The sequence below is a fragment of the Lethenteron reissneri genome, chromosome 61 (assembly GCF_015708825.2).
Source record: "Lethenteron reissneri isolate LAM-NWPU_2019-01 chromosome 61, ASM1570882v1, whole genome shotgun sequence".
Classification (NCBI taxonomy): Eukaryota; Metazoa; Chordata; class Hyperoartia; order Petromyzontiformes; family Petromyzontidae; genus Lethenteron; species Lethenteron reissneri.
Genome location: NC_083839.1, coordinates 6,550,293 through 6,576,023, shown reverse-complemented (window position 1 = coordinate 6,576,023; position 25,731 = coordinate 6,550,293). Strand labels below are relative to the sequence as shown.

Here is a 25,731-nt window from a genome sequence, read left to right as displayed (position 1 = left end):
GTACCCAGCCGGGTACGTATCGGGTACCCGGTTGCGACCTCTGGTCGCTGGTAGTCATTCTCTTAAGACCTACACGATGTTATTGACGAATGTGTCGAGTGTGTTTTGCTGTCAATTGCGTTCGTGCACCGCTTCCAACGCAGCTTCCACTCCACTAATCTGCAGCCACAGATTCCCCCACGGGAGGGTGCTGCGTCTCCGTGCACTGCAGCTGGTAGCAGCAGGGCCAGGCCACTGCTAAACTAGGACCCACATCGAAGAGTTGGTTGCCTGCCAATAACATCTGGCAGTTCTCCAGTGCTCGTTCAAGCAAGCCCGACTGCTGACCAAGCCTGTTCAGGGTGTTTGCTTGTGTTGAATCAATGCAGTTGATGAGATGCAGTTTGTGCAGCTGATGGAATGAGTAGGACCACTCACATTATGTGGAGGCTGTTGTTCAGTTATTTTATTCCTTGCATTGGAGAAGCTGCAGTTGTGCATTTGCCCGCAAGAGGGCATCACGTGACTTTTGTAGAACCTATAGTGCACATAGCCACCTCAACCCTATAGCCCTAACCTGCAGTGCACATATAACCATCTCAACCCTATAGCTCTGACCCTAATCTGAATCCACACGTAGTCACCTCACCCGAAAGCCCTAACCCTAAATAGAGTTACAGCTATTTCGGGAGTCCCAATTCCATGCCGTTGCAATTCGGACCCCCCGATGTGGAATTCCGACTCCTGGAAGTGGCATTGGGACTCTGGAAATGAAAGAGAAAACAATTGAGAAGCCTAAAAAAGCAAAATGGTATTTAAAACAAGTTCTATGTAGCCTTAAAAGTGTCTCGGTGAGACAAGTCGAACGGTAGGTATATGGCTGGAGTCTGTAGGATGTAGGGTTCCACTGATATTTAAAAAAAAAATAACGATTGTGTCTATGGCTGCATCGTGTGCCTTTATTACTTGAAACTGCAGTTGAAAAAAACAAACTCGAATACAGACAACCGGGACAGGTAACATGTCACGCATTGGTGCAGTGACCCAGGAAATCACAACGAAGACGCGAAACAAACAAAGCAACACGTGGCCACGTCAATCAGAAGCAGAGACGCAGAGAAAAAACATCCAGGTCTGGCCTTGTAGAATACAAGGGCGAGCACAGTCAGAGAGAGGGCATCATCTATGAAAGGCTGGCACGACACACGACGGGGCAGTTTGGCCAAAAAACGCCCTGCAGCCATGGGCTCCACAGAACAATACCGAACATACCCAGTGCTCGTTTTCGAGTCAATCTCGGAGAGGCCCAAGCCGGGTCAAACTCCGCTCGCCACTCAACATTTCTGCGTTGCGGCCAGGCACATCATTAAATCGGGCTGCAAGGACTGTGAACGCAGCGCGTGAATCACAACACCTTCAGTCCGCAACGAACCACGCGCACACACTGCGATACGATGCTTTCCCAACATAGTCTGAGCAGACTGTTGGGACAAGTGCTGTTTGCGAGCACTTATGAAGGCCGGCATGGCACACGAAGGGGGGAGGGTGGGTGGCCAGCACCACAAACGGCCGCCTTTGTCCCCTACTAGCGATGTCCACACACCGCACGAATCCCTTATTTTTGGCTGAGTGGCCCTAGGGGAGGCCCACTACCGGTTCAGATAATCCTCACTCGTGTTGGCTGCGAGCGTGAATCGAATTCGGGTCGCCGGGTTCGTATCACAACACGCTAACCGCTGCACGACGATACGACACTACGCACCCACACGACGCACCACACTACACACAGCCACACGCGCCATTCGTGGCAGACCACCTGCCCTGCACAACGCAACGCGGTCGTGCCCACGCGGTCCTGCATCAGCCAACGTCACTGCCTCTGCTGCTCGCTCGGCACGCAACGCGGCCACTCGCGGTACCAACGGCGCTGCAGAGCAAAGCCATGAGGTTCGACGGCTGACCGCACCGCACGGAAAGACAGTGGGTGGAGAAGTCGGGGTTAATTAGGAGAGAGAAGGGCTTCAGCGGGAGGTGGAGGCTGCGTGCGGAGGAGTTGGTCGTAGCAAGTGGGTGGAGGTGGCGCGTGTCGGCGAGTGGAGGGGAGAGGTGGAGCGGGGTCTCCTCAGTCCTCCAGGACGAAGTTGGGGTTGACAACGAGGAAGGGGTCCTCCTCCTGCACCACCTCGTCGCCCTCGCCTCGACGCCGCTGTCCGAGCCCGGTCTGAGCGATCTCGATCAGAACGTGATCCTGACGCACGCACGCACGCGCGCGCATACAGATACATACAGACATACACATGTGCAATCACATACTTGTGCAATCACAAACACGCACGCAGGAAGTCACACACGTAGATGTGTACATTCAAATGTGCTGCGCAGTAGTGATGCAGCGGCGGTTAGTGGCGAGTGGTGGCGGCGAGCATGGTGGAGCTCTGTGGCGGAGGCCCGCGAAGGATTCCACGGGGCAGTTGGAGGTAGTCGCCCTCCAACAACAACGGAGGGCAAAAGAGAGCGACGCTCACAACAACGAGCAGAGCGCCGGGCGGATACAACGCAGCAATTTGGAGCAGTAGAGGGCACAGGTGGTGCATCAGCCAGTCATCTCAGTCAGTGGGCATTCAACACTTCACGTGGCCTTAAAGTGTACCTAGCCTGGCACAAACGCCGTGGTGATGTCACCATCACCTAGTGGCGAATGGCAGTTGTTGTTACTCACATAGTGCACTAGCCGGTAGATCACTTTCTCCACGACGGTTTTCTTGGTGACCAGCTCAGCCTCGGTTTCGATCTCACTCTCAATCTCCTTCAGGTACCACTCCACCAGCTCCCCCCTGCGCACCGACACATCCTCCAGCTCTGCGGGGCAACACGCACGGTCACGCACACCGCTGGTAGTTAAGCACACAGCTTAGTCATGCACACGGCACACAACTTCCACCACATCACTACAACCAGCACATCACATCGCTGTAACCACCAAGCCCAGCACCACACGATCAGCAAGACCTCGTCATACTGAGACCATTCTACCAAGGGGCCACCGAGGGCCAGGATTCATTCCCAGAGAGGGCATCAGGGGGGGGGGGGGCGCACGTGTGGCGAGCAACGAGGTACCAGGGGAACGGGTAGCGCCGCGTGACCGTGTGCACTGGGGAGGGCGTTTCGCCAAAAGCAAACCGCCATCGTCGTAATCATTACCCTCCATGCGGCGCAGGTGCAGCACCAGCAGGTTGGAGAGGCGCCGGTATTCGCTGAAGGAGAGACGGAGAGAGGCCTTGGCGGGAGTGGGGGGGGCGGCCCCCACTTTTTGCGGGGGACTCTCAGGGTCGGCCGCGTGCACAGAGCCGTTCGTTCCCCCGTTCGTTCCCCCGTTCGTTCCGTCGTTTACGCCGTCGTTTATGCCGTCGTTTACGCCGTTTACGCCGTCGACGCCGTCTGGGAGAGCGGGGGTGGTGCCACAAAGTCAGAAAAGTCTGTTGCGGAACATTCTGGTTGCGAAACGGCAACTCCGCGTGTATATTCCAGCTCGTGGCTATGCACGCGGCCCGCGATCAAGCACCGAGGAGAAGGCGGTACCACGCTAACCTCCACCTGTTTGATCTGTACGGGATAGAAAGTTGTCCCCATCACGTGCGTGGGTGTTCTCCCGGTGCTCTGGTTTCCTCACACACAAACTCATCAATTGGTTGAAAACATCTCAATATATATAGGGGACCGTAGAGCTTGGGAAATTGTTGGTATCACCGGCTCGCCACTTGACTGCGGCCGCCGCTGCTGCCCTTCTATCTTGTCTGCGATCACTGTATTGCGCGTTACAGGTTGAAATTTCACGTCGCGATTCCACGACAACCTTGAGAATTTCGATTTAAAGCTTTCGTGACTGCAGGGATTCATCTTCTTGGTTCTTTCGGTAAAGTCACGTAGAAGGGAAGTAATAAAATAATAAAAATAAAACATAATAAAATAATTCTCACGACGTTTCGGCCACAACGCAAGCAGCCGTCCTCAGGTGGAGAACAAGTCTGTCAAGTAGACAGAGTCTGTCAAGTAGATAGAGTCTTGACAGACCTGTTCTCCACCTGAAGACGGCTGCTTGCGTTGTGGCCGAAACGTCGTGAGAATTGTTTTATTATGTTTTATTTTTATTATTTTATTACTTCCCTTCTACGTGACTTTACCGAAAGAACCAAGAAGATGAATCCCTGCAGTCACGAAAGCTTTAAATCGAAATTTAACCGCCTCTACGGGGAGGGTTTCCACATAACTTTGAGATCCTTCAACAAGCTCCGGGATAAGAAGGCTCAGCTAATCGAGTCTCTCACCTTTCTGAAGAGATGCCGCGACTCTAAGGTAATACCAAACGCATTTACACTAACATCTGCTGCTGTAACTTCTTCTAATGCGAAACGAATTCTGTCTAGAACTAGCTTAGCTCTTATCTCAGAGAAAATCAGACTTACGCGCACCGAACTAGATCAGTTAGACAAGACACTCTACAAATCACACTTATCTTTGAGTGTAACAATGTCCACATCGGATTGGGAACATGTGGAAAAAATGACTGCCTCTTCAGCTGCCGCTATGTCGACTAAATGTAAGGACAACTTGATTTCCAAATTCAACCGCCTCTCAAACAAGAAACCGGACCCACACATTGAAAAGCTAGATGTTAACAAAGTCGTAATTAATCGCAGTAACAGTCCTATTTCTGAAGGTTTGAAATCCGTTTTAGCTAAAGGACTAAACTTTGCAGTCACACCTAGACACATACCAGTTAATGATATAATTGCTCGAGTAGATGTAGCTCTCAAGGGCTTGAGTCACATCGCTGCAGACGTAGCAAGATCTGAAATCTCTGTAACCCTCAAAAACGCTAAGATGCCAGCTAGCAACATCAGCAAAGATGAGCGTTTTGAATTAGCTCAATTAAAAAAGAGGGATGACATTGTCATCCTCTCAGCCGACAAAGGCAATGCCACTGTCATCATGGACAAAATAGAATACAACAACAAAATTCAAGAACTACTCAACGATGGCAGCTATACAAAAATAAAAAGAGACCCCACCAACAGCCTCGTCTCCAAAACCAACAACATCATTTCTGCTTCAACCGCATTAATTGATCAGACCAAACAGTTCTCGTTGAAACCTTCTGCAGCCAGGCCACCAAGATTGTACGGCTTGCCAAAGATACATAAAGAAGATACACCTCTTCGTCCCATTGTTTCTACTATCAACTCCCCCACTTACAAACTGGCTCGTTTTTTGTCCGAAATCCTACGGCCTTTCACTGGAAAAACCACCTCTGCAGTACTAAACTCTACTGACCTGGTATCGACAATCAAGGGGATTGCCCTGTCCCCAGACGACCTGCTTGTCAGTTTTGATGTGGTTTCCTTGTTCACCAAGGTGCCTGTGCCTGACACCATCGCAATCATTGAAGACTTGGTTCATCAAGGACTGAATGCTGGGGTACCCCCCCTGGTGAGACACTGCTTAACCAATACATACTTCACCTGGAATGGAACCTTCTACAAGCAAATTGAGGGCACCCCAATGGGCTCCCCCCTATCTCCGGTTGTAGCCAACATCTTCATGGAGAAATTTGAGACGGACGCCATCCAGACTGCCACTCTACGCCCGACCTTATGGAAGAGGTACGTAGACGACACTTTTGTCATCTGGCCACATGGCCGGCCTGCTCTAGACCAATTTCTCGACCACATCAATTCCATACACCCAGCCATCAGATTCACCATGGAAGTCGAAAATGATGGCAAGCTACCCTTTTTGGATGTCCTAATCAAAAGGAGACCTGATGGTTCAATGAGCCACTCTGTCTACAGGAAAGCCACCCACACGGATGCTTATCTAAAACCGGATTCCCACCACCATCCATCCCAGAAGAATTCCCTCATCAAGACTCTATATCATAGAGCCCAATGCATCTCCGACCATGAACACATTTCCAGTGAACTCAAACACGTACGCCGAGCTCTTAAGGCTAATGGTTACTCCGACTACACAATCCGCAAAGCCATCACTCCAACCATCAAGAAGGATCCTGTTGAGGAGCCTTTCAAGACCATCACCTTACCCTACATTGCTGGGGTCACGAAAAAGATCTCCAAAATCCTGATTAAACACAAGATCCAGGTCCGATTCAACACAGTACATAAAATCCGTGATCTGGTCCCGTCTGTAAAAGATGTGGTTCCAGACATACAGTACCCTGGCATCTACAAACTAAGTTGCCTCTGTGGTAGCAGTTACATTGGAGAAACCAAACGACATGTCTCGGACCGCATCCGTGAACATAAGGCAGACCTGAAACACGGTAGGACAAACACCTCAGCCGTGGCAGATCACTGTTACAACTCGGTGGGCTCACATGATATTGACTTCTCCAAGACAGAGGTTCTCTGCAAGCCATCTGGCTATCATGAGAGATTCGTTCATGAGGCGATCCACATATACAAACACAGAGACAATTTCAACCGAGAAGATGGATTCTGGCTTAGCAATCATTGGAAGGACGTAATAAACCATTTCGGATCTTAACTGATTGTGTTCACGTTTACGGTGACTTTCAGACCGCGTTCCACTCACTGGCATGGTGCAGTGTGCAGAGTAATGTATGGTGTCGTAATTGTATAGTAAACATATAGCAGTGTGATACACATTAGGGTGGGTAGAATAATACATAGTGTTATATTAAAATGGATAAGGCAGCAACTGCAGCAGCAGCAGCAAGTGCAGCAGCAGCAGTAACAGCAGCAGCAGCAACTGCAGCAGCAGCAGCAACTGCAGCAGCAGCAGAAACTGCAGCAGCAGCAACTGCAGCAGCAGCAGTAACTGCAGCTCCCTTTGATACTGTTAATCCTGCATAATGCACATGCATATGCAGTACTAATCACATTCCTGCATTTCCCATAAATATGCTAAATTCCTTTTGATATGCAAATTCCTTTGTCAATGCGCCCAGCTTATATATATGCTCCAAGCTCGTGTGCTGTTTCATTCAGACTCTGTCGCCTCGACGGACCTGGTTTTCACCTGAGGACGGCTGCTTGCGTTGTGGCCGAAACGTCGTGAGAATTGTTTTATTATGTTTTATTTTTATTATTTTATTACTTCCCTTCTACGTGACTTTACCGAAAGAACCAAGAAGATGAATCCCTGCAGTCACGAAAGCTTTAAATCGAAATTTAACCGCCTCTACGGGGAGGGTTTCCACATAACTTTGAGATCCTTCAACAAGCTCCGGGATAAGAAGGCTCAGCTAATCGAGTCTCTCACCTTTCTGAAGAGATGCCGCGACTAAGGTAATACCAAACGCATTTACACTAACATCTGCTGCTGTAACTTCTTCTAATGCGAAACGAATTCTGTCTAGAACTAGCTTAGCTCTTATCTCAGAGAAAATCAGACTTACGCGCACCGAACTAGATCAGTTAGACAAGACACTCTACAAATCACACTTATCTTTGAGTGTAACAATGTCCACATCGGATTGGGAACATGTGGAAAAAATGACTGCCTCTTCAGCTGCCGCTATGTCGACTAAATGTAAGGACAACTTGATTTCCAAATTCAACCGCCTCTCAAACAAGAAACCGGACCCACACATTGAAAAGCTAGATGTTAACAAAGTCGTAATTAATCGCAGTAACAGTCCTATTTCTGAAGGTTTGAAATCCGTTTTAGCTAAAGGACTAAACTTTGCAGTCACACCTAGACACATACCAGTTAATGATATAATTGCTCGAGTAGATGTAGCTCTCAAGGGCTTGAGTCACATCGCTGCAGACGTAGCAAGATCTGAAATCTCTGTAACCCTCAAAAACGCTAAGATGCCAGCTAGCAACATCAGCAAAGATGAGCGTTTTGAATTAGCTCAATTAAAAAAGAGGGATGACATTGTCATCCTCTCAGCCGACAAAGGCAATGCCACTGTCATCATGGACAAAATAGAATACAACAACAAAATTCAAGAACTACTCAACGATGGCAGCTATACAAAAATAAAAAGAGACCCCACCAACAGCCTCGTCTCCAAAACCAACAACATCATTTCTGCTTCAACCGCATTAATTGATCAGACCAAACAGTTCTCGTTGAAACCTTCTGCAGCCAGGCCACCAAGATTGTACGGCTTGCCAAAGATACATAAAGAAGATACACCTCTTCGTCCCATTGTCTCTACTATCAACTCCCCCACTTACAAACTGGCTCGTTTTTTGTCCGAAATCCTACGGCCTTTCACTGGAAAAACCACCTCTGCAGTACTAAACTCTACTGACCTGGTATCGACAATCAAGGGGATTGCCCTGTCCCCAGACGACCTGCTTGTCAGTTTTGATGTGGTTTCCTTGTTCACCAAGGTGCCTGTGCCTGACACCATCGCAATCATTGAAGACTTGGTTCATCAAGGACTGAATGCTGGGGTACCCCCCCTGGTGAGACACTGCTTAACCAATACATACTTCACCTGGAATGGAACCTTCTACAAGCAAATTGAGGGCACCCCAATGGGCTCCCCCCTATCTCCGGTTGTAGCCAACATCTTCATGGAGAAATTTGAGACGGACGCCATCCAGACTGCCACTCTACGCCCGACCTTATGGAAGAGGTACGTAGACGACACTTTTGTCATCTGGCCACATGGCCGGCCTGCTCTAGACCAATTTCTCGACCACATCAATTCCATACACCCAGCCATCAGATTCACCATGGAAGTCGAAAATGATGGCAAGCTACCCTTTTTGGATGTCCTAATCAAAAGGAGACCTGATGGTTCAATGAGCCACTCTGTCTACAGGAAAGCCACCCACACGGATGCTTATCTAAAACCGGATTCCCACCACCATCCATCCCAGAAGAATTCCCTCATCAAGACTCTATATCATAGAGCCCAATGCATCTCCGACCATGAACACATTTCCAGTGAACTCAAACACGTACGCCGAAGCTCTTAAGGCTAATGGTTACTCCGACTACACAATCCGCAAAGCCATCACTCCAACCATCAAGAAGGATCCTGTTGAGGAGCCTTTCAAGACCATCACCTTACCCTACATTGCTGGGGTCACAAAAAAGATCTCCAAAATCCTGATTAAACACAAGATCCAGGTCCGATTCAACACAGTACATAAAATCCGTGATCTGGTCCCGTCTGTAAAAGATGTGGTTCCAGACATACAGTACCCTGGCGTCTACAAACTAAGTTGCCTCTGTGGCAGCAGTTACATTGGAGAAACCAAACGACATGTCTCGGACCGCATCCGTGAACATAAGGCAGACCTGAAACACGGTAGGACAAACACCTCAGCCGTGGCAGATCACTGTTACAATTCAGTGGGCTCACATGACATTGACTTCTCCAAGACAGAGGTTCTCTGCAAGCCATCTGGCTATCATGAGAGATTCGTTCATGAGGCGATCCACATATACAAACACAGAGACAATTTCAACCGAGAAGATGGATTCTGGCTTAGCAATCATTGGAAGGACGTAATAAACCATTTCGGATCTTAACTGATTGTGTTCACGTTACGGTGACTTTCAGACCGCGTTCCACTCACTGGCATGGTGCAGTGTGCAGAGTAATGTATGGTGTCGTAATTGTACAGTAAACATATAGCAGTATGATACACATTAGGGTGGGTAGAATAATACATAGTGTTATATTAAAATGGATAAGGCAGCAACTGCAGCAGCAGCAGCAAGTGCAGCAGCAGCAGCAAGTGCAGCAGCAGCAGCAAGTGCAGCAGCAGCAGCAACTGCAGCAGCAACTGCAGCAGCAGCAGAAACTGCAGCAGCAGCAACTGCTGCAGCAGCAGTAACTGCAGCTCCCTTTGATGCTGTTAATCCTGCATAATGCACATGCATATGCAGTACTAATTACATTCCTGCATTTCCCATAAATATGCTAAATTCCTGTTGATATGCAAATTCCTTTGTCAATGCGCCCAGCTTATATATATGCTCTAAGCCCGTGTGCTGTTTCATTCAGACTCTGTCGCCTCGACGGACCTGGTTTTCACCTGAGGACGGCTGCTTGCGTTGTGGCCGAAACGTCGTGAGAATTGTTTTATTATGTTTTATTTTTATTATTTTATTACTTCCCTTCTACGTGACTTTACCGAAAGAAACAAGAAGATGAATCCCTGCAGTCACGAAAGCTTTAAATCGAAAAATACAGTACCCTGGCGTCTACAAACTAAGTTGCCTCTGTGGTAGCAGTTACATTGGAGAAACCAAACGACATGTCTCGGACCGCATCCGTGAACATAAGGCAGACCTGAAACACGGTAGGACAAACACCTCAGCCGTGGCAGATCACTGTTACAACTCAGTGGGCTCACATGATATTGACTTCTCCAAGACAGAGGTTCTCTGCAAGCCATCTGGCTATCATGAGAGATTCGTTCATGAGGCGATCCACATATACAAACACAGAGACAATTTCAACCGAGAAGATGGATTCTGGCTTAGCAATCATTGGAAGGACGTAATAAACCATTTCGGATCTTAACTGATTGTGTTCACGTTTACGGTGACTTTCAGACCGCGTTCCACTCACTGGCATGGTGCAGTGTGCAGAGTAATGTATGGTGTCGTAATTGTATAGTAAACATATAGCAGTGTGATACACATTAGGGTGGGTAGAATAATACATAGTGTTATATTAAAATGGATAAGGCAGCAACTGCAGCAGCAGTAGCAAGTGCAGCAGCAGCAGTAACAGCAGCAGCAGCAACTGCAGCAGCAGCAGCAACTGCAGCAGCAGCAGCAACTGCAGCAGCAGCAGAAACTGCAGCAGCAGCAGAAACTGCAGCAGCAGCAACTGCAGCAGCAGCAGTAACTGCAGCTCCCTTTGATGCTGTTAATCCTGCATAATGCACATGCATATGCAGTACTAATCACATTCCTGCATTTCCCATAAATATGCTAAATTCCTTTTGATATGCAAATTCCTTTGTCAATGCGCCCAGCTTATATATATGCTCCAAGCTCGTGTGCTGTTTCATTCAGACTCTGTCGCCTCGACGGACCTGGTTTTCACCTGAGGACGGCTGCTTGCGTTGTGGCCGAAACGTCGTGAGAATTGTTTTATTATGTTTTATTTTTATTATTTTATTACTTCCCTTCTACGTGACTTTACCGAAAGAACCAAGAAAATGGTGGTGGTTTTAATGATGGCAATGGTGGTGGTCGTTTTGATGTCAATGGTGGTGGTCGTTTTGATGATGGCAATGATGGTGGTCCTTTTTATGATGGCAATGATGGTGGTCGTTTAGATGATGGCAATGGTGGTGGTTTTAATGATGGCAATGGTGGTGGTCGTTTTGGTGATGGCAATGGTGGTGGTGGTGGTTTTGATGATGGCAATGGTGGTCGTTTTGATGATGGGAATGGTGGTGGTCGTTTTGGTGATGGCAATGGTGGTGGTGGTGGTTTTGATGATGGCAATGGTCGTTTTGATGATGATGATGGTGGTCTTGATGATGGTGATGGCACCGTTGCTTCCCGCTTGGGGTGGTGAAGGCGGCATGGAGCGCTGACCTGAGGCCTCCTCGCTCGCATGGTAGTCCTCGTCCTGATCCAGGTTGATGTCGGGCGTCTCCACACGGATTATCGACTTGTTGAGCAAACGGAAGGCCTCCTTCACGTGTTTGGGCTGCACCTAAAGCCCCCAGAGACGCAGCTTCAGTTTCAGTTCAGTTACATTTATCAGGATTTTACCCTGTGAGCCATTTGGCTCTTGATTTGAGTTCAACCGCAACAAACAACACAATTACAAGATACACCTAAAATTCATTGCACACAAATCTGAACATCACGTACGAAAACAATAAAATCTTACGGAAAAAGCGCAACCCGTCCTCCCATGCTGTGCACAGAAAGTGCAAAAATTTCCATTTCGATGTTTGATCCCAATAACAATCATAACACAATAGAACTTGCAACGCGCGTGTGTAACAAGACACTGGAAAAGACGTGGGCGGTCACTGGTTTAACTTACGACTTTCACTGTGAGGCACGATACGGCAACCAATTGCGGCCGTGATCGGGAGATAAATTATTGATACACATTTCTCATGGAGGGAGGAAATGCTAATGAAATAGCTACACGGTGTTAGGACGTACGCGTAAAGAACTAACTTTGTCATCCACAACGGGATTGGTCACGCTCCAGTCACTCGTGTGTGCGTGTGTCAACTTAACTGACCAATTCCTAACGAGGTCAGATTCTCTCCAGTGACAGCAACATTGGAAGTGACACCCCAAAGTGTGTGTTACGAGGATAATTTGGAAAACACCGCATGATATTCCAGAATCAGAATATTTCTCCTGGAGGAATCTGATGAGCTATGAAGCTCTTTTTCACACATGCCTAGTAGGGGCCGGGTAGGGGCGGGTAAGAACGTTACAACAGCACAAAAACACGAAAGGAGTGCAAAGTAAAAAGTAAACAAATCACACAAACGCAAACAAATACAACACTAAAACCATCTCCATCCTGCCAGGCAATGCCCACCCGAGGTATTCACCGATTTTTCAAAAGCGACCTGACCACAAACGATAGTTCAACAAAAGTGGCGTACCATTTGGACATTAACACAGTAGCAAAAATAACACTGGTCAACAAAAAAAAGAATTTTTTTTTCTGGCCTGGACTTTTGCAGCTGTTTTAGACTATTTCGATTTAAAGCTTTCGTGACTGCAGGGATTCATCTTCTTGGTTCTTTCGGTAAAGTCACATAGAATGGAAATAATAAAAGAGACAGGCCTGTTCTACACCTGAGGACGGCTGCTTGCGTTGTGGCCGAAACGTCGTGAAAATTATTTTATGTTTTATTTTTATTATTTCCATTCTACGTGACTTTACTGAAAGAACCAAGAAGATGTTTTAGACTAATTTCAGGGTGCCGATTACAAATCTGATCTCAGATTTGCTCTATCACATCTCATTTTATGCTATCGGCATACCCCATTTTCATTGATTTTGCCCGAAATTAACTCTGTCACTTATGATTGCAAGTTGTTGCGAGTCAGTGACTGCTTTAGTGTTAAAATATGGTGCTGTATTTTTAGGATGGTGCTGTATTTTTAGGATAGTTTGTTTATAATATAATTTTATGTAGATATCCACATTTATTTAATATTTTTCTTCTGCAGTTTTTATTGAAAATGCAATATTTGATATCTCAAAAACCTGATGGGATAGACAAAAACTGATGCCAGATTTGGAATCAGCACCACCAAAATTACCTTAAAACCGTTGGAATAACCTTATGCCAGAAAAAGTGTGTTGACCAGTGTATAATCTAACACTCAGAAGCTGCCAAAGTTGTGGGACTAACCCACTTGCAACAACATCACCACCACCAGCACCGCCGCACCTCGTCACAGCAGTGCATGCGCGCCATGGACTCGGAGAGGCGGATCATGCTTTCCAGCTGGCGCACGGTGATGCGCCACGCCGACTTGGTGATGCCCGAGCTGTCGCGCTGGCGCAGCCGCTTGTACTGCTCCACCATGAAGTCCTCGGCCGCCTTGGTGATCTGCGCGCGGCGACACGGGACGACACGGGCCGACGCACGCTTCAGATGCCGCGACCGTCGGGGATTGTGGGCGGCTGGGAGGGGAGCGGTGGGTGGAGGAAAGGGTGGTGTGGTGGGGGGTGGGTGGCGCACCTTGGGCTTGAACTGCCGGGCAAACAGCTGGTAGCGGCGCATGTCCTCGAGCGAGTACACGCGCTGCACCGCTGCCTCCTTGTGCGAGTGCAGGTCCACGATGCGGCGCGCGATGGCGTAGTCCGTCACCTACGTGCGCACGTGCAAGCATGCTCGTGATGGCCGTGTCAAGGGCAGTGAACGAGAGTCCAGAGGGACTCAAATTGCCATTGAGGCGGTGCGCTCATCTTGCGTTAACCCGAGCCGGCGATGAACAAAGTAGTTACTGCAGCTACATACTATTAACACTCCTTCCCTTTATTAATGCTACCCCTATCCCTTCCCTTTGATGCTGCTAATCCTGCATAATGCACGGGCATAATGACTTTAAACCCCTCGCCAAACCTCCTACGCATTTCACAATTAGTACTAATCGCATATCTGCATTTCCCATAAATATGCTAAATTCCTCTTGATATGCAAATAATGTTGTCAAGGCGCTCTTCGCCCCTCCATCCCAGCTTAAATAGTCGCTCCAAGCCTGGGGCTTGTCATTCAGACTGTCTCCTCGACAGACCTGTTCTCCACCTGAGGACGGCTACTTGCGTTGTGGCCGAAACGTCGTGAGAATTATTTTATTATGTTTTATTTTTATTATTTTATTATTTCAATTCTACGTGACTTTACGGAAAGAACCAAGAAGAAGAAAAAAGTTGTACTCGCATTATTGACCCGCGGATTGACGATGAGCTGAAGAGTCAACCCCAAGACTAGGCTGTGAACTCGCAATCTTCTGATTGCGAACCACTCGCTCTAGAGCCGTGGCACTTAACCGGTCATAATAGCCTCGTCGTAGACAATGAACAAGTATCATTCATACCCCTGAGTCTGCGACCAGGGTCTGGGCGTCCAAGAATGTACGGGCCCCACACAAGCGTGACCTTGCACAATGGCCCTCACTCTCGAACCCCGTTGTCACAGGGAATCTGCACAACGGGAAATCCGCGTGAACAAGGGAATGCGTAGGGCCGATTTCCCCGCGCGGAGAAGCAGCAGGAACATTTCACGTTCCGAGTTGTCAGCAACGAGGTCGCGAGCGTACGCGCAAGAGAGCCGCCCCCCCGATCACGGGACAGCTGGGGTAAACGTCGTCGGTATTAGCGTGGCGGGGAAATCGAACTCGGGTCACCGGTTTCATAACACGCCAAGCACTAGTAAAAGACAAAGATCCCCCGCGTAGCTTGCACGAGCGGTTGGGGGCAAGCACGCGTGTGGGGGGTGGGTGCTGGGGACGCCTCCCACCTCGTTGCACTCGTCGACGAGGATGAAGAAGAGGTCGAAGCGGGACATGATGGGCGCCGACAGGTTGACGTTGTGCTTCAGGGACTTGGCGCGGTCGTAGCGACCCCCCACGGGGTTGGCGGCCGCTAGAATCGACGTGCGAGCGTTCAGCGTCGCCTGCGGGGGTCGGGGTCACAACGAGCGGATGTCGGCGCGAGATGGAACCACAAACGGGGCGGCCACACTCAAAACCCTGGCGGGGAGCGGTTTTGAAACTGCCTACAACTTGACCATCCCCCCCCTCGGAGGGGACCGGGCTCTTCCGCCCGCCGCTAGAACCCGTAGCGTGGCACTCGTTTCATCGGCCGCGAAGGGATGAGTTGACGATGTGCAGCTAACGGACCCGGGACACGTACCTTCACCCCGGCCTTGGTGATGGATATCGTCTGCTGCTCCATGGCCTCGTGGATGGCGACCTGGTCACGCGGCTCCATCTTGTCGAACTCGTCGATGCAGCAAACGCCCTGCACGCGCGCGCACACACGTACAACCAAAATGGCAAAGGATCCCCTGTGCGGCGCACACAGGCCGTCGGGGCAAGCGCCGTCATCGAGCGCCTTCGTGGGCCGGCACGGGGGATGACAGGGCAGTGCCGCCACCGCCACCGCAACCGGCCGCCTTCCGTCTCCACGCCGGCAAGTCGTTCGAGGCCGCGAGCGAGAGGCGAGTGCCGGTGCGAGCGAGGAAGCTCACGTTGTCGGCGAGCATGAGCGCGCCGGCCTCGATGACGAACTCGTGCGACTCCTCGTCGCGCACCACGGCCGCCGTGAGGCCCGCAGCGCTGCTCGCCTTGCCACTCGTGTAGACGGCGCGCGGGGAGAACTCCTCCACGTGCCTGCGGCGCGTCACGCATGCACAGCGACGTCACACACAGCGATGTCACACACAGCGACGTCACACACAGCGACGTCACACACGCACAGCGACGTCACGCACAGCGCGTCACGCACACACAGCGACGTCACGCGCACTCAACGTCACACACAGCGACGTCACGCACAGCGACGTCACACACAGCAACGTCACACACGCACAGCGCGTCACACGTACGTGGCGCGGCGTGCAACACCCAGTATCCAACACACTGAGTGTCACGTGCCCGCGCACTCACTTGAGGAACTGGCTCTTGGCCGTGCTGGGGTCCCCCACCACGCACACGTTGATGTCTCCACGTAGCGACGTCCCCTCCAGCGTCTTCTTGGGAACCCCGCCAAACAGCATGAGCAGCACGCCGCGCTTCACCTCGTCGTTGCCTGCAGGCCCACGTCGCCACCCTCGTCAACATCAGCGATCGTATCCCACGCCCCCCGCCGCTCGCCCGCACGCGTGATGTCCCCCCCCCCCCCCCCCCCCCCCGAGACCCCCATCTACGCTCACCGTCACCCGTCGCGTCCACCGTCATCACTGTCGCCATGTCCGTCAACTAATCCATTGCAGACATCACACTTGGTCGAAATGAAGTCGCGGACCAACCCCCCCCCCCTTCCCACATCGATCGCTCCACATTCAACACAAGCGCATTTCACAGTCCACATCTCGTCGGGTCACTCGGCCTCCCAGCGGTCGCTCGGATCACCTCCGGACGCGCGCGCTGGGTTAGCGGGGTTAGCGGTGTTAGTGGGATTAGTGGGATTATCGGGACGCACCGTGTATGGTGGGGAAGAGGCTGGAGCACAGATTGTGGTAGAGGCTCTTGTCCTGGCTCATCTCAAACACCTTATCCCACTCGGCCACCGTCATCTGGTTCTTGATGCTCTCGGCCGACTGGTCCTCCTCTCTGATCTCCTTGCCTCCAAACTGCGCCAACGACAGAGACGCCACGCGTAGCGCGGTCAACACGACGGCGGTCAACGCGACGGCGATCGACGCGACGGCGATCGACGCGACGGCGATCGACGCGACGGCGATCGACGCGACGGCGATCAACACGACAGCGATCAACACGACAGCGATCAACACGACAGCGATCAACACGACAGAGATCAACACGACAGCGATCAACACGACGGCGATCAACACGACGGCGATCAACACGACGGCGATCAACACGACGGCGATCGACGCAACGGCAAACACCGCGGCGCGACCGACGCGACCGCACGCGGCACCAATCGATGTACCCGGGGGTTGGTGGCCTCTGCGTGGCATGCGAGGAAGGCCAGGCGGTAGGAGAGGTCGCGCACGCCCAGCGCCTTGAGGCCACGCACGCCGTCCGCTTCGAAGCCGTCGCGCCCGGTCACCCGCGAGCTCGTCTCGGCACGAACACCTGCACCGAGGTCGCACGTCACAGCCAGGGGGGGGGAGCCACGTGTCGCAGGCGGTCAGCGGGGCACGAGAGACGGCGAGCTGCGCGGCGCAGACGGCGCTTAATCAAGAACACGCTATATATAAAAAAAAAATCTAATTGCGCGGGATTTTCGGTTTGTGTGCAAGGCGGCTCTTTTTTAAAATCCTTTACATTAAGTTCGCTTGCTTGCTAGCTTAGGACCGTGCAAATCTTTCGGTCGTTTTTTAACCCACTTCCCGTGATCCAATCGAACTGACATTTTCCACACAGACTCGTTGTGCGTGACAATTAATGTTCGTGAAATTTTTTCCCCAAAATGTTACACTTTATAGGACAATTTTTTTTATATTTAATTACCAATTGCTTAATACTGGCAGACAATCATCTGACCCATAGGTGGCAGCCATCTCAAGCCAGAGGACTCTAGCCGCCACGCATATAAAGGATTTTCAGTGAAAAACTTTGTTTTTACGGGTTAATTGTTTCCCAACAATTTTGTAAGGGTCGGGCGAGCGACCTGGCGTGGAGAGCTGCGCGACGTCGGGCACCACGATGAGCGTGCCGATGAAGTCGCAGCGGTCGCCGGCCTGCGCCGTCTCCACCGCCTCGGCGCGCAGCACCACCTCGACGCTGCGCGGGATGCTGCCCCGCGGTAACTCCGCCTGCGTCTCCTGCACGCGCACCTGCACCACGCGCGGCACACACGCACGTACCACCGTCAACCACCGCACTTGCCAAGAGACAAAGATCCCCCGTGTTAGAGAGTAGCCCCTATGAAGGCCGGCACGGTACACGAGGAGGTGGGTAGCCAGCACCACGCCCGGCCGCCTTTTGTCTGCCCAGTGGCGATGTTTTCACACACTTCGCCAGGTACTCATTTGAGGCTAAGTCGACCTAGGTGAGGCCCAGGACCGGTTCAGATAATCGTCACTGGTGTTGGCCATGAGAGGGAACCCAACTCGGGTCGCCGGGTTCATAGTGCAGCGCGCCATACGCTACACTACCGCTCCACACGAAACACACAAACATCATCCGTGTAGTCTGGAACAGACTGTTTAGGCGAGTATTGTTAGCGAGCGCCTATTAAGGCCGGCACTGTACAAGGAGGAACACATTGGTTCCACTACCCAAGATCTGCACCATCTTATTGTCCGTCTAAGAGTTAACGTCTCCTTGCACAGACGCATTCAACTATCCCACACGCCGCCCCCCCCCCCCTGCCGCCGTGCGGACGTCGTAGCATTGGCGGTGGTGGGGGGGGAGGAGAGGCACCCCCACCTTCTGGAAGTCGACAAAGCGCGACTTGTTGGTGTCGAGCAGGAAGCGGCGTCGGTTGGCGCACACGGGGTTGCGGCAGATGGTCGGCTGCGTGTACTTGAACTGCTGCTCCACGTCACGCACCACCGACTGGCAGTCGAGGCACTGGAAGGTGCCGCTCACCTGGACAAGGCCCAGGCACCCACAGCACCATCAGCAAACACGCAGGAGCCACGATCCGCAACTCGGGAGCACCGCCGTAGCTCGATTGAGTGGAGCGATAAACCAATGAACGATGCATTCTAGAATCTTAAGGCCGAAATGGGTACTTCCAAGGCTCTGGATCGATAGTGAATCCACAATGTTACACGAGGACTGTTGGATTCACAGCCAACTTTTCCCTGTTTGCTCTGGCAGTCAAATGTCGGTGGGAGATGGTCCTGTCACTCAGAGGTCACAATGCAAACTGGGCACCGCCGAGATCCTGGGTTCAAATCCAGGCAGCTCCCTGTGAATAAACCGATTCAGTTTCCACTGGTCACCAACAACCGCACAAAGCATCAAATAAAATCTGGTTCTGTACTAAATTGGGAAATTATTCCAGCTCTGAGAATTAAAAAATTGACAGGCTGACTGTCACATGACAAACATTACTGTTGGCGACAGGGTGGGTGAGAAATCTGCTGCCTCCTACTATTGTGGACCCAAGGGATCTCGAAAGTCGCTCTGCGATAATCGCTTTCTGTGGGCAGTTCGACAACGTGAAGCGTCACACTGGCTCTGCAAGAGTTACAAACGGCCATCTCGTCCAGTCACGCTCACAGCGCAACTGCGACGGAACTGGGATGGGTTTGCTAACTTTTTGGGAAACTGCACGTTCACCAAAAACTACAATTATAAGGCTCTGTAAAATCGTTACGGAGTCGGACGCGCCGCTTGTCGCTGGCCAGGCAGGGCCTCTTACCAGCTCGGGGTGCACGGGGTGCGTGCGCACAACCTGCGCACTGATGCGCAGCAGGGTGCCAATCTTGGTGGTGGTCAGCTCTCGGATCCTGGAGAGAAGACAAAAAGGAAGCTCTTAGACCCGAGTCAAACGGCTGCGTCTCTGCTCTCTCTCTCTCTTCGCAGGACTGGGACGCCGACGGCAACTCTAGCACCGTTCTACAGCAGGAGCCGGTCTGCAGGAAACCCACCGCTGGCTCAACACAATGCGGTCACCACGACTGCCTTTATTGGCCGGAAGCCAGACTTCCTCAAGCATTGTCCATCACTGGCTCCACCATCGGCCATTCTCCCGCGCTTAAAATCCTCAGTGGGAGAACTCATCCAATATCTCTCAGTAGACAGTCGAGTGAGTGCATGACGTTACCACCTCAAGAGCTCTGCGGGACATCCGTCCGACACTCCTGACCACTGTAGCCAACACCATCATGGGGATAGTTTAGTTTTATTTGTATGTATTTGGGTGATTTATTTTACCTTTTTGTACTTTGCACTATTATCGTGTTTTGTATTGTTTGTTGTTGTAACGTTCTTACCCGCCCCTAGTGGATATCGGTGAAAAATAACTTTACAGCTCATCGGATTCCTCCACTATAAATAAATATTATGATTCTGAGTTCCCGACTCGACTACTGCAATGCTACACTCGCATGACATCAATAAAGAACATCGACAAACTTCAGGTCGCTTGAGTCTGTTTGCAAAATTGTGCAAGTTACAAGTCGAATTTCTTCTTAATAAAGCAGGAAGCCGATCACTCACCGAACTTCACGATCACAGACCCAGTCAGAATATTCATCTGCAGCTTTTAGTGAGAAGTGACGTGTTACAATAATCGTTGGGAAAACTAACACGCAGCACCGCTGACACTTGCTGACAGATGCACTCGAACCATGTTAAGGGAGACAAGGGCAGGGTTGGGCTAGAGCAGCGTTGCCCGTTTGAGACACTGGGAGGTACGCAGAGGGAGAAGCACGCAGCACCCACTTGTGTCTGGCGAGCACCTCCGTGAAGGCCACGTAAAACTCCTTCGCCTGCGGGATGTCCTTCCAGTGGTCGCGGGCAAAGTTACGGATGGCACGGCACAGGTAGGGGTAGACCCTGCGGCACACAGACACACGGCAGGTTACGCCGTCTGAGAATCGGCTGGCTCAATCTGGAAATTGGTTGGTTCTCTGATAATTGGTGGGACGGCCAGTGGCACCTGTAGTAATCCTCCTGTACAGTGGTGGCCAACTGCTGGTTGTGCTGCTCCAGGTCCGTGAAGTCCACCACCAGCGTGTTCCGCTCGGGGCGGCCAAGCTCCTCGGCGTCTCGAACATACTTCCTCTCGCCTTCTGCCGTCTGGAACCTGCTCCGCAGAGGAGACGGACAAAAGGGTCGTGCCAAGCGAGGGGCACGGGTGAGCGAGGGGCACGGTGAGCTTGAGAAGGGCACGGGTGAGCGAGGGTGAGGGGCAAGCATGGGGTGTGGTGCTCATCAATGTGTTTTATTTTACAGGCAGACCTCTATTAACACGACCCTGTATTAGAATGCTGATTAGTTATAGTGTGCTCTTTGTCCTGGAAAAATGCTTACCAAAAATAAAATCAGCGCTTACGAGCGAAAACACGCTGCAACGCCGGCAGAGGAAACGTCCCCACCCCTATCATTCGTTCAGTCAATGAGAGCGACTTGTGCTCCAAGCCAACCAGACCAAACTCCCCCACGATACGATTTCTCATGACATAATAATAAAAAAAATCTTATTTCCCCACCAATGTTATTACAGTTCATTTAGCCAGGTGAAAAATTACTTAGGCTTGCCACAAATGAACCACGAAACCTTGCTGATCTCATCAAGGAGCATAAACCATCACGCGAACTGGGGTCTTCCTCACAGCTGCTTGTGGCGAAGCCATCGAACAAAAACGGTGACTGCATCGTGCGCTTTCAGATAAGCTTCTGCGGCCATCTGGAACGCTCTTCCTTCCGATATTAGGAAGCCACTGGAGCTATGCACTTTTGAATCAACTCGATTGAAACTCATTTCTTTCTAATAGCTTTTTGTGTTTAGTTTGTTGGCCTTCCGCCGCACCTCCGATGAGCACGGTTGGCTACGTATGGTGTGAAAGAAGTTCAACATACACTATGTGGAGTTGTATTGTACATGAATACAGTAGTTACTTTATGGTCTCCCTCGACACAAACACCCCCGCTCCCTATGCAGCCCACAGCTGCTGCTGCTGCTTCAATAACAAAAAATCGTACGGCCAAATAAAAAAAGTAATGGGACAGCTTTTTTAACCTCTGGACAGTAGCGATTCCCCGTAGCATTGTGTTGTGCATCCACATATCAAGCAAACAGCAGCATCGGCGTGCAAGATCATAAGCAGCATCATTGACACCAATTGTCAAAATAAATACATAAAACAGTTTTTGTTTAGCAACATGATATTTGTCTATTTGCTTGTGTTTCTCCCTTGTGATGGGATTTTGTAAGATGAACGTTGATATTTATAAGAGGCACGGGGTGACCAATACGGTATGAATTGGTCTGTAATAAGTTAGTTCGGGCACTGATAAGGGATTAACAGATATGCAACCCGAGTTCCATTTGCCACGTTAGTGACTGAGACCGCTCACGCAAACGAAACTTAATTCCAGTGTCACGATTTAAACATCAGCGGCAAATAAAATCTTCTTACACTCGCGGCGCGTCGTGAAGTTACTTGTGCGGTCAGACTCCTCCATAAGCTGTCAACCCCTTATCAGTGCCCCTACCTTATTACAGACCAATTCAGATATGATTTCGTCAGCCTCCGTGCCCTTAGAAATCTCAACGTTCATCATAGAAAGTCCCATGACAAGGGAGACACACATGAACAAATCGACAATCACCACTACTACACTCACCCACACACTCTCATACCTGTCAACCCCTTATCAGTGCCTACCTTATTACAGACCAATTAAAGACCTTATTGACCACCTCGTACCCTTAAAAATTTCAACGTTCATCATAGAAAGTTCCACGACAAGGGAGACACACACAAAGAAATCGACAATCAGCACCACTAGCACTCACCACTACTAAAGTACTGCACTCACCACTAGCACTCACTCACCACTACACTCACCACTACTACACTCACCACTACACTCACCACCACTAGCACTCACCACTAGCACTCACCACTACTACACTCACGACTACTACACTCACCACTAGCACTCACCACTACACTCACCCACTACTACATTCACCCACACACTCTCATACCTGTCAACCCCTGATCAGTGCCTACCTTATTACAGACCAATTAAAAGCCTTATTGGCCACCCCGTACCCTTATAAATATCAACGTTCATCATAGAAAGTCCCATGACAAGGGAGACACACACGACCAAATCGACAATCAGCACCACTAGCACTCACCACTACACTCACCACTACTACACTCACTCACCACTAGCACTCACCACTACACTCACCACTACTACTCTCACTCACCACTACACTCACCACTACTACACTCACTCACCACTACACTCACCACTACTACACTCACCACTAGTACACTCACCACTAGTACACTCACCACTACTACACTCACCACTAGTACACTCACTCACCACTACACTCACTCACCACTACACTCACTCACCACTACACTCACCACTACTACTCTCACTCACCACTACACTCACCACTACTACACTCACTCACCACTACACTCACTCACCACTACACTCACCACTAGTACACTCACCACTACTACACTCACCCACACTCTCACACCTGTCAACCCCTGATCAGTGCCTACCTTATTACAGACCAATTAAATACCTTATTGGCCACCCCGTACCCTTATAAATATCAACGTTCACTCTACAAAGTCCCATCACAAGGGAGAAACACAAAGACACATTTATTTGTGTGTGCCTGTATTGAAACGGCTGTACGGGCCCTATGGACCTGACAACTCAATTTCCCTGCACAAGAATACGGAGTAAACCTGAAATGGGTTAACACGGCACCAGGTCATTCATCAAGCAGTGGAGTGACACGAGAGCTTTTTAGAGGCCCCACTTACTCCTCAAGGAAGTCTTGGAAGAGTTTCTGACACTTCTCGGCCAACTCATCTTTCACCGTCTGGCCAGCGTGGCCCTGAACAGGCTCCTGCACATCCATGGCTCGCGATGGCCGAGGAGGTTGATGAGGAGACGAGGTGGAGGAGGTGGTGAAGGAGACGAGGTTGGAGGAGACGAGAAAGATGGAATCGCCGCGTTGATCTCTTTCGTCACCGCACAGGCGATTTCGCGCCAAAACGGGTCACGTGGTCAAGTTCCCGCCAAATTCAACCAATGGGCCGCGCGCATTTCGTAGCACGTGACGTTGACGTGGTGGAGGGGGGCGTGGCGTCACTCTCGTTCTTAGGTTTCGATTTAATAAATTAAATACAACGTCAAGGAATCGATTCTCGGGATGGTACTTAACGCAGGAGTCGATTCTTCGGCATCGCCGGGCTGTGTCTTCGTCAAGGAATCGATTCTAAGAATTGCACGTTACGCGAGAGTCGAATCTGGGGCATCGATTAGTGGAGAATTTTACAACGTAGTGTATAGCGCAGTGTGTATAGTGTAGTGTATAGTGTTGTATAGTGTAGTGTATAGTAGTGTATAATAGTGTAGTGTATAGTGTACTGTATAGTAGTGTAGTGTATAATAGTGTATAGTGTAGTGTATAGTAGTGTAGTGTATAGTAGTGTAGTGTATAGTAGTGTATAGTGTAGTGTGTAGTAGTGTAGTGTATAGTGTAGTGTATAATAGTGTAGTGTATAGTAGTGTCGTGTATAATAGTGTAGTGTATAGTGTAGTGTATAGTAGTGTAATGAATAGTGTATTGTATAATAGTGTAGTGTATAGTAGTGTAGTGTATAATAGTGTAGTGTATAGTGTTGTGTATAGTAGTGTAGTGAATAGTGTATTGTATAATAGTGTAGTGTATAGTAGTGTATAGTAGTGTAGTGTATAGTGTAGTGTATAGTAGTGTAGTGTATAGTGTTGTGTATAGTGTAGTGTATAGTGTTGTGTATAGTGTAGTGTATAGTGTTGTGTATAGTGTATTGTATAATAGTGTAGTGTATAGTAGTGTAGTGTATAGTGTAGTGTATAGTAGTGTAGTGAATAGTGTATTGTATAATAGTGTAGTGTATAGTAGTGTAGTGTATAGTGTAGTGTATAGTAGTGTAGTGAATAGTGTATTGTATAATAGTGTAGTGTATAGTAGTGTAGTGTATAGTAGTGTAGTGAATAGTGTATTGTATAATAGTGTAGAGTAGCGTAGTGTATAGTAGTGTATAGTGTAGTGTATAGTAGTGTATAGTGTAGTGTACAGTAGTGTATAGTGTAGTGTATATTAGTGTATAGTGTAGTGTATAGTAGTGTATAGTGTAGTGTATAGGGGCTGTCCATAAATGACGTCACGCACCTAGGGGGTGGTCAGACATTTGTGACGATGTGTGACGAGAGAGGGGGGGGTGAGAAATGTGACGTCACATCAAAATGCGCTACTTTAAATAAATATATAATTGTTATAACAACACTCATTGTTATAAAAACACTCCTACAACATCAGAGTGCATAAATATAGACAACACGTTCTACTTTATTAAATATACTTCTTAAACTATTGTCATTGCAGTGCGTATTTAATGTGGCGCTGCACTCTGATGTTGTAGGAGTGTTGTTATAACAATTAGTGTTGTTATAACAATTAGTGTTGTTATAACAATTAGTGTTGTTATAACAATTAGTGTTATAACAATTAGTGTTGTTATAACAATTAGTGTTGTTATAACAATTCTAGATTTATTTAAAGATGCGCATTTTTACGTGACGTCACATTTCTCACCCCCCCCCCCCCTCGTCACACGTCACAAAAATCTGACTACCCCCCCCATAGGTGCGTGACGTCATTTATGGACGGTCCCTAATGATAAAAATGTTGACCACGTGTTTTTCCTCTTTCCTGCTGATGACGATCGCTTGTGTTGCGATCGAAACGTCGTAGTGTTTTTTGGTAAATTTCTTTGAACCATCTACGTGACTTTACCGACAGACCCAAAGAATATGGCTTTTCGGAGTTTCAGTTTCATTTATTTTCAATTTCATTTATTAGGCATAACCCTGTGAGCC

General features: G+C 49.5%; 1 protein-coding gene across 2 annotated transcripts; it reads right to left on the bottom strand.

The window, feature by feature from the left end:
• Positions 1-938: 938 nt before the first annotated feature.
• LOC133358332 (zygotic DNA replication licensing factor mcm6-A-like) lies at positions 939-23,860 on the bottom strand. 2 transcript variants are annotated; one of them, XM_061576601.1, is made up of 18 exons: positions 23,628-23,860; positions 20,756-20,902; positions 20,539-20,652; positions 19,514-19,601; positions 18,571-18,732; positions 17,810-17,975; positions 17,126-17,271; positions 16,652-16,802; positions 16,117-16,258; positions 15,699-15,840; positions 15,362-15,469; positions 14,967-15,122; positions 13,686-13,814; positions 13,392-13,553; positions 11,551-11,671; positions 3,181-3,417; positions 2,699-2,838; positions 939-2,227 (listed from the first exon to the last, which is right to left on the bottom strand). In XM_061576601.1, exons 1-18 carry the CDS (start codon positions 23,723-23,725, stop codon positions 2,102-2,104), a joined length of 2,535 nt encoding a protein of 844 aa, XP_061432585.1. In that variant the 5' UTR covers positions 23,726-23,860; the 3' UTR covers positions 939-2,101. The 2 variants fall into 2 exon arrangements, with proteins under 2 accessions (XP_061432585.1, XP_061432586.1); XM_061576602.1 differs by having other exon boundaries at positions 3,181-3,409; positions 11,552-11,671.
• Between the last annotated feature and the right edge of the window lie 1,871 nt (positions 23,861-25,731).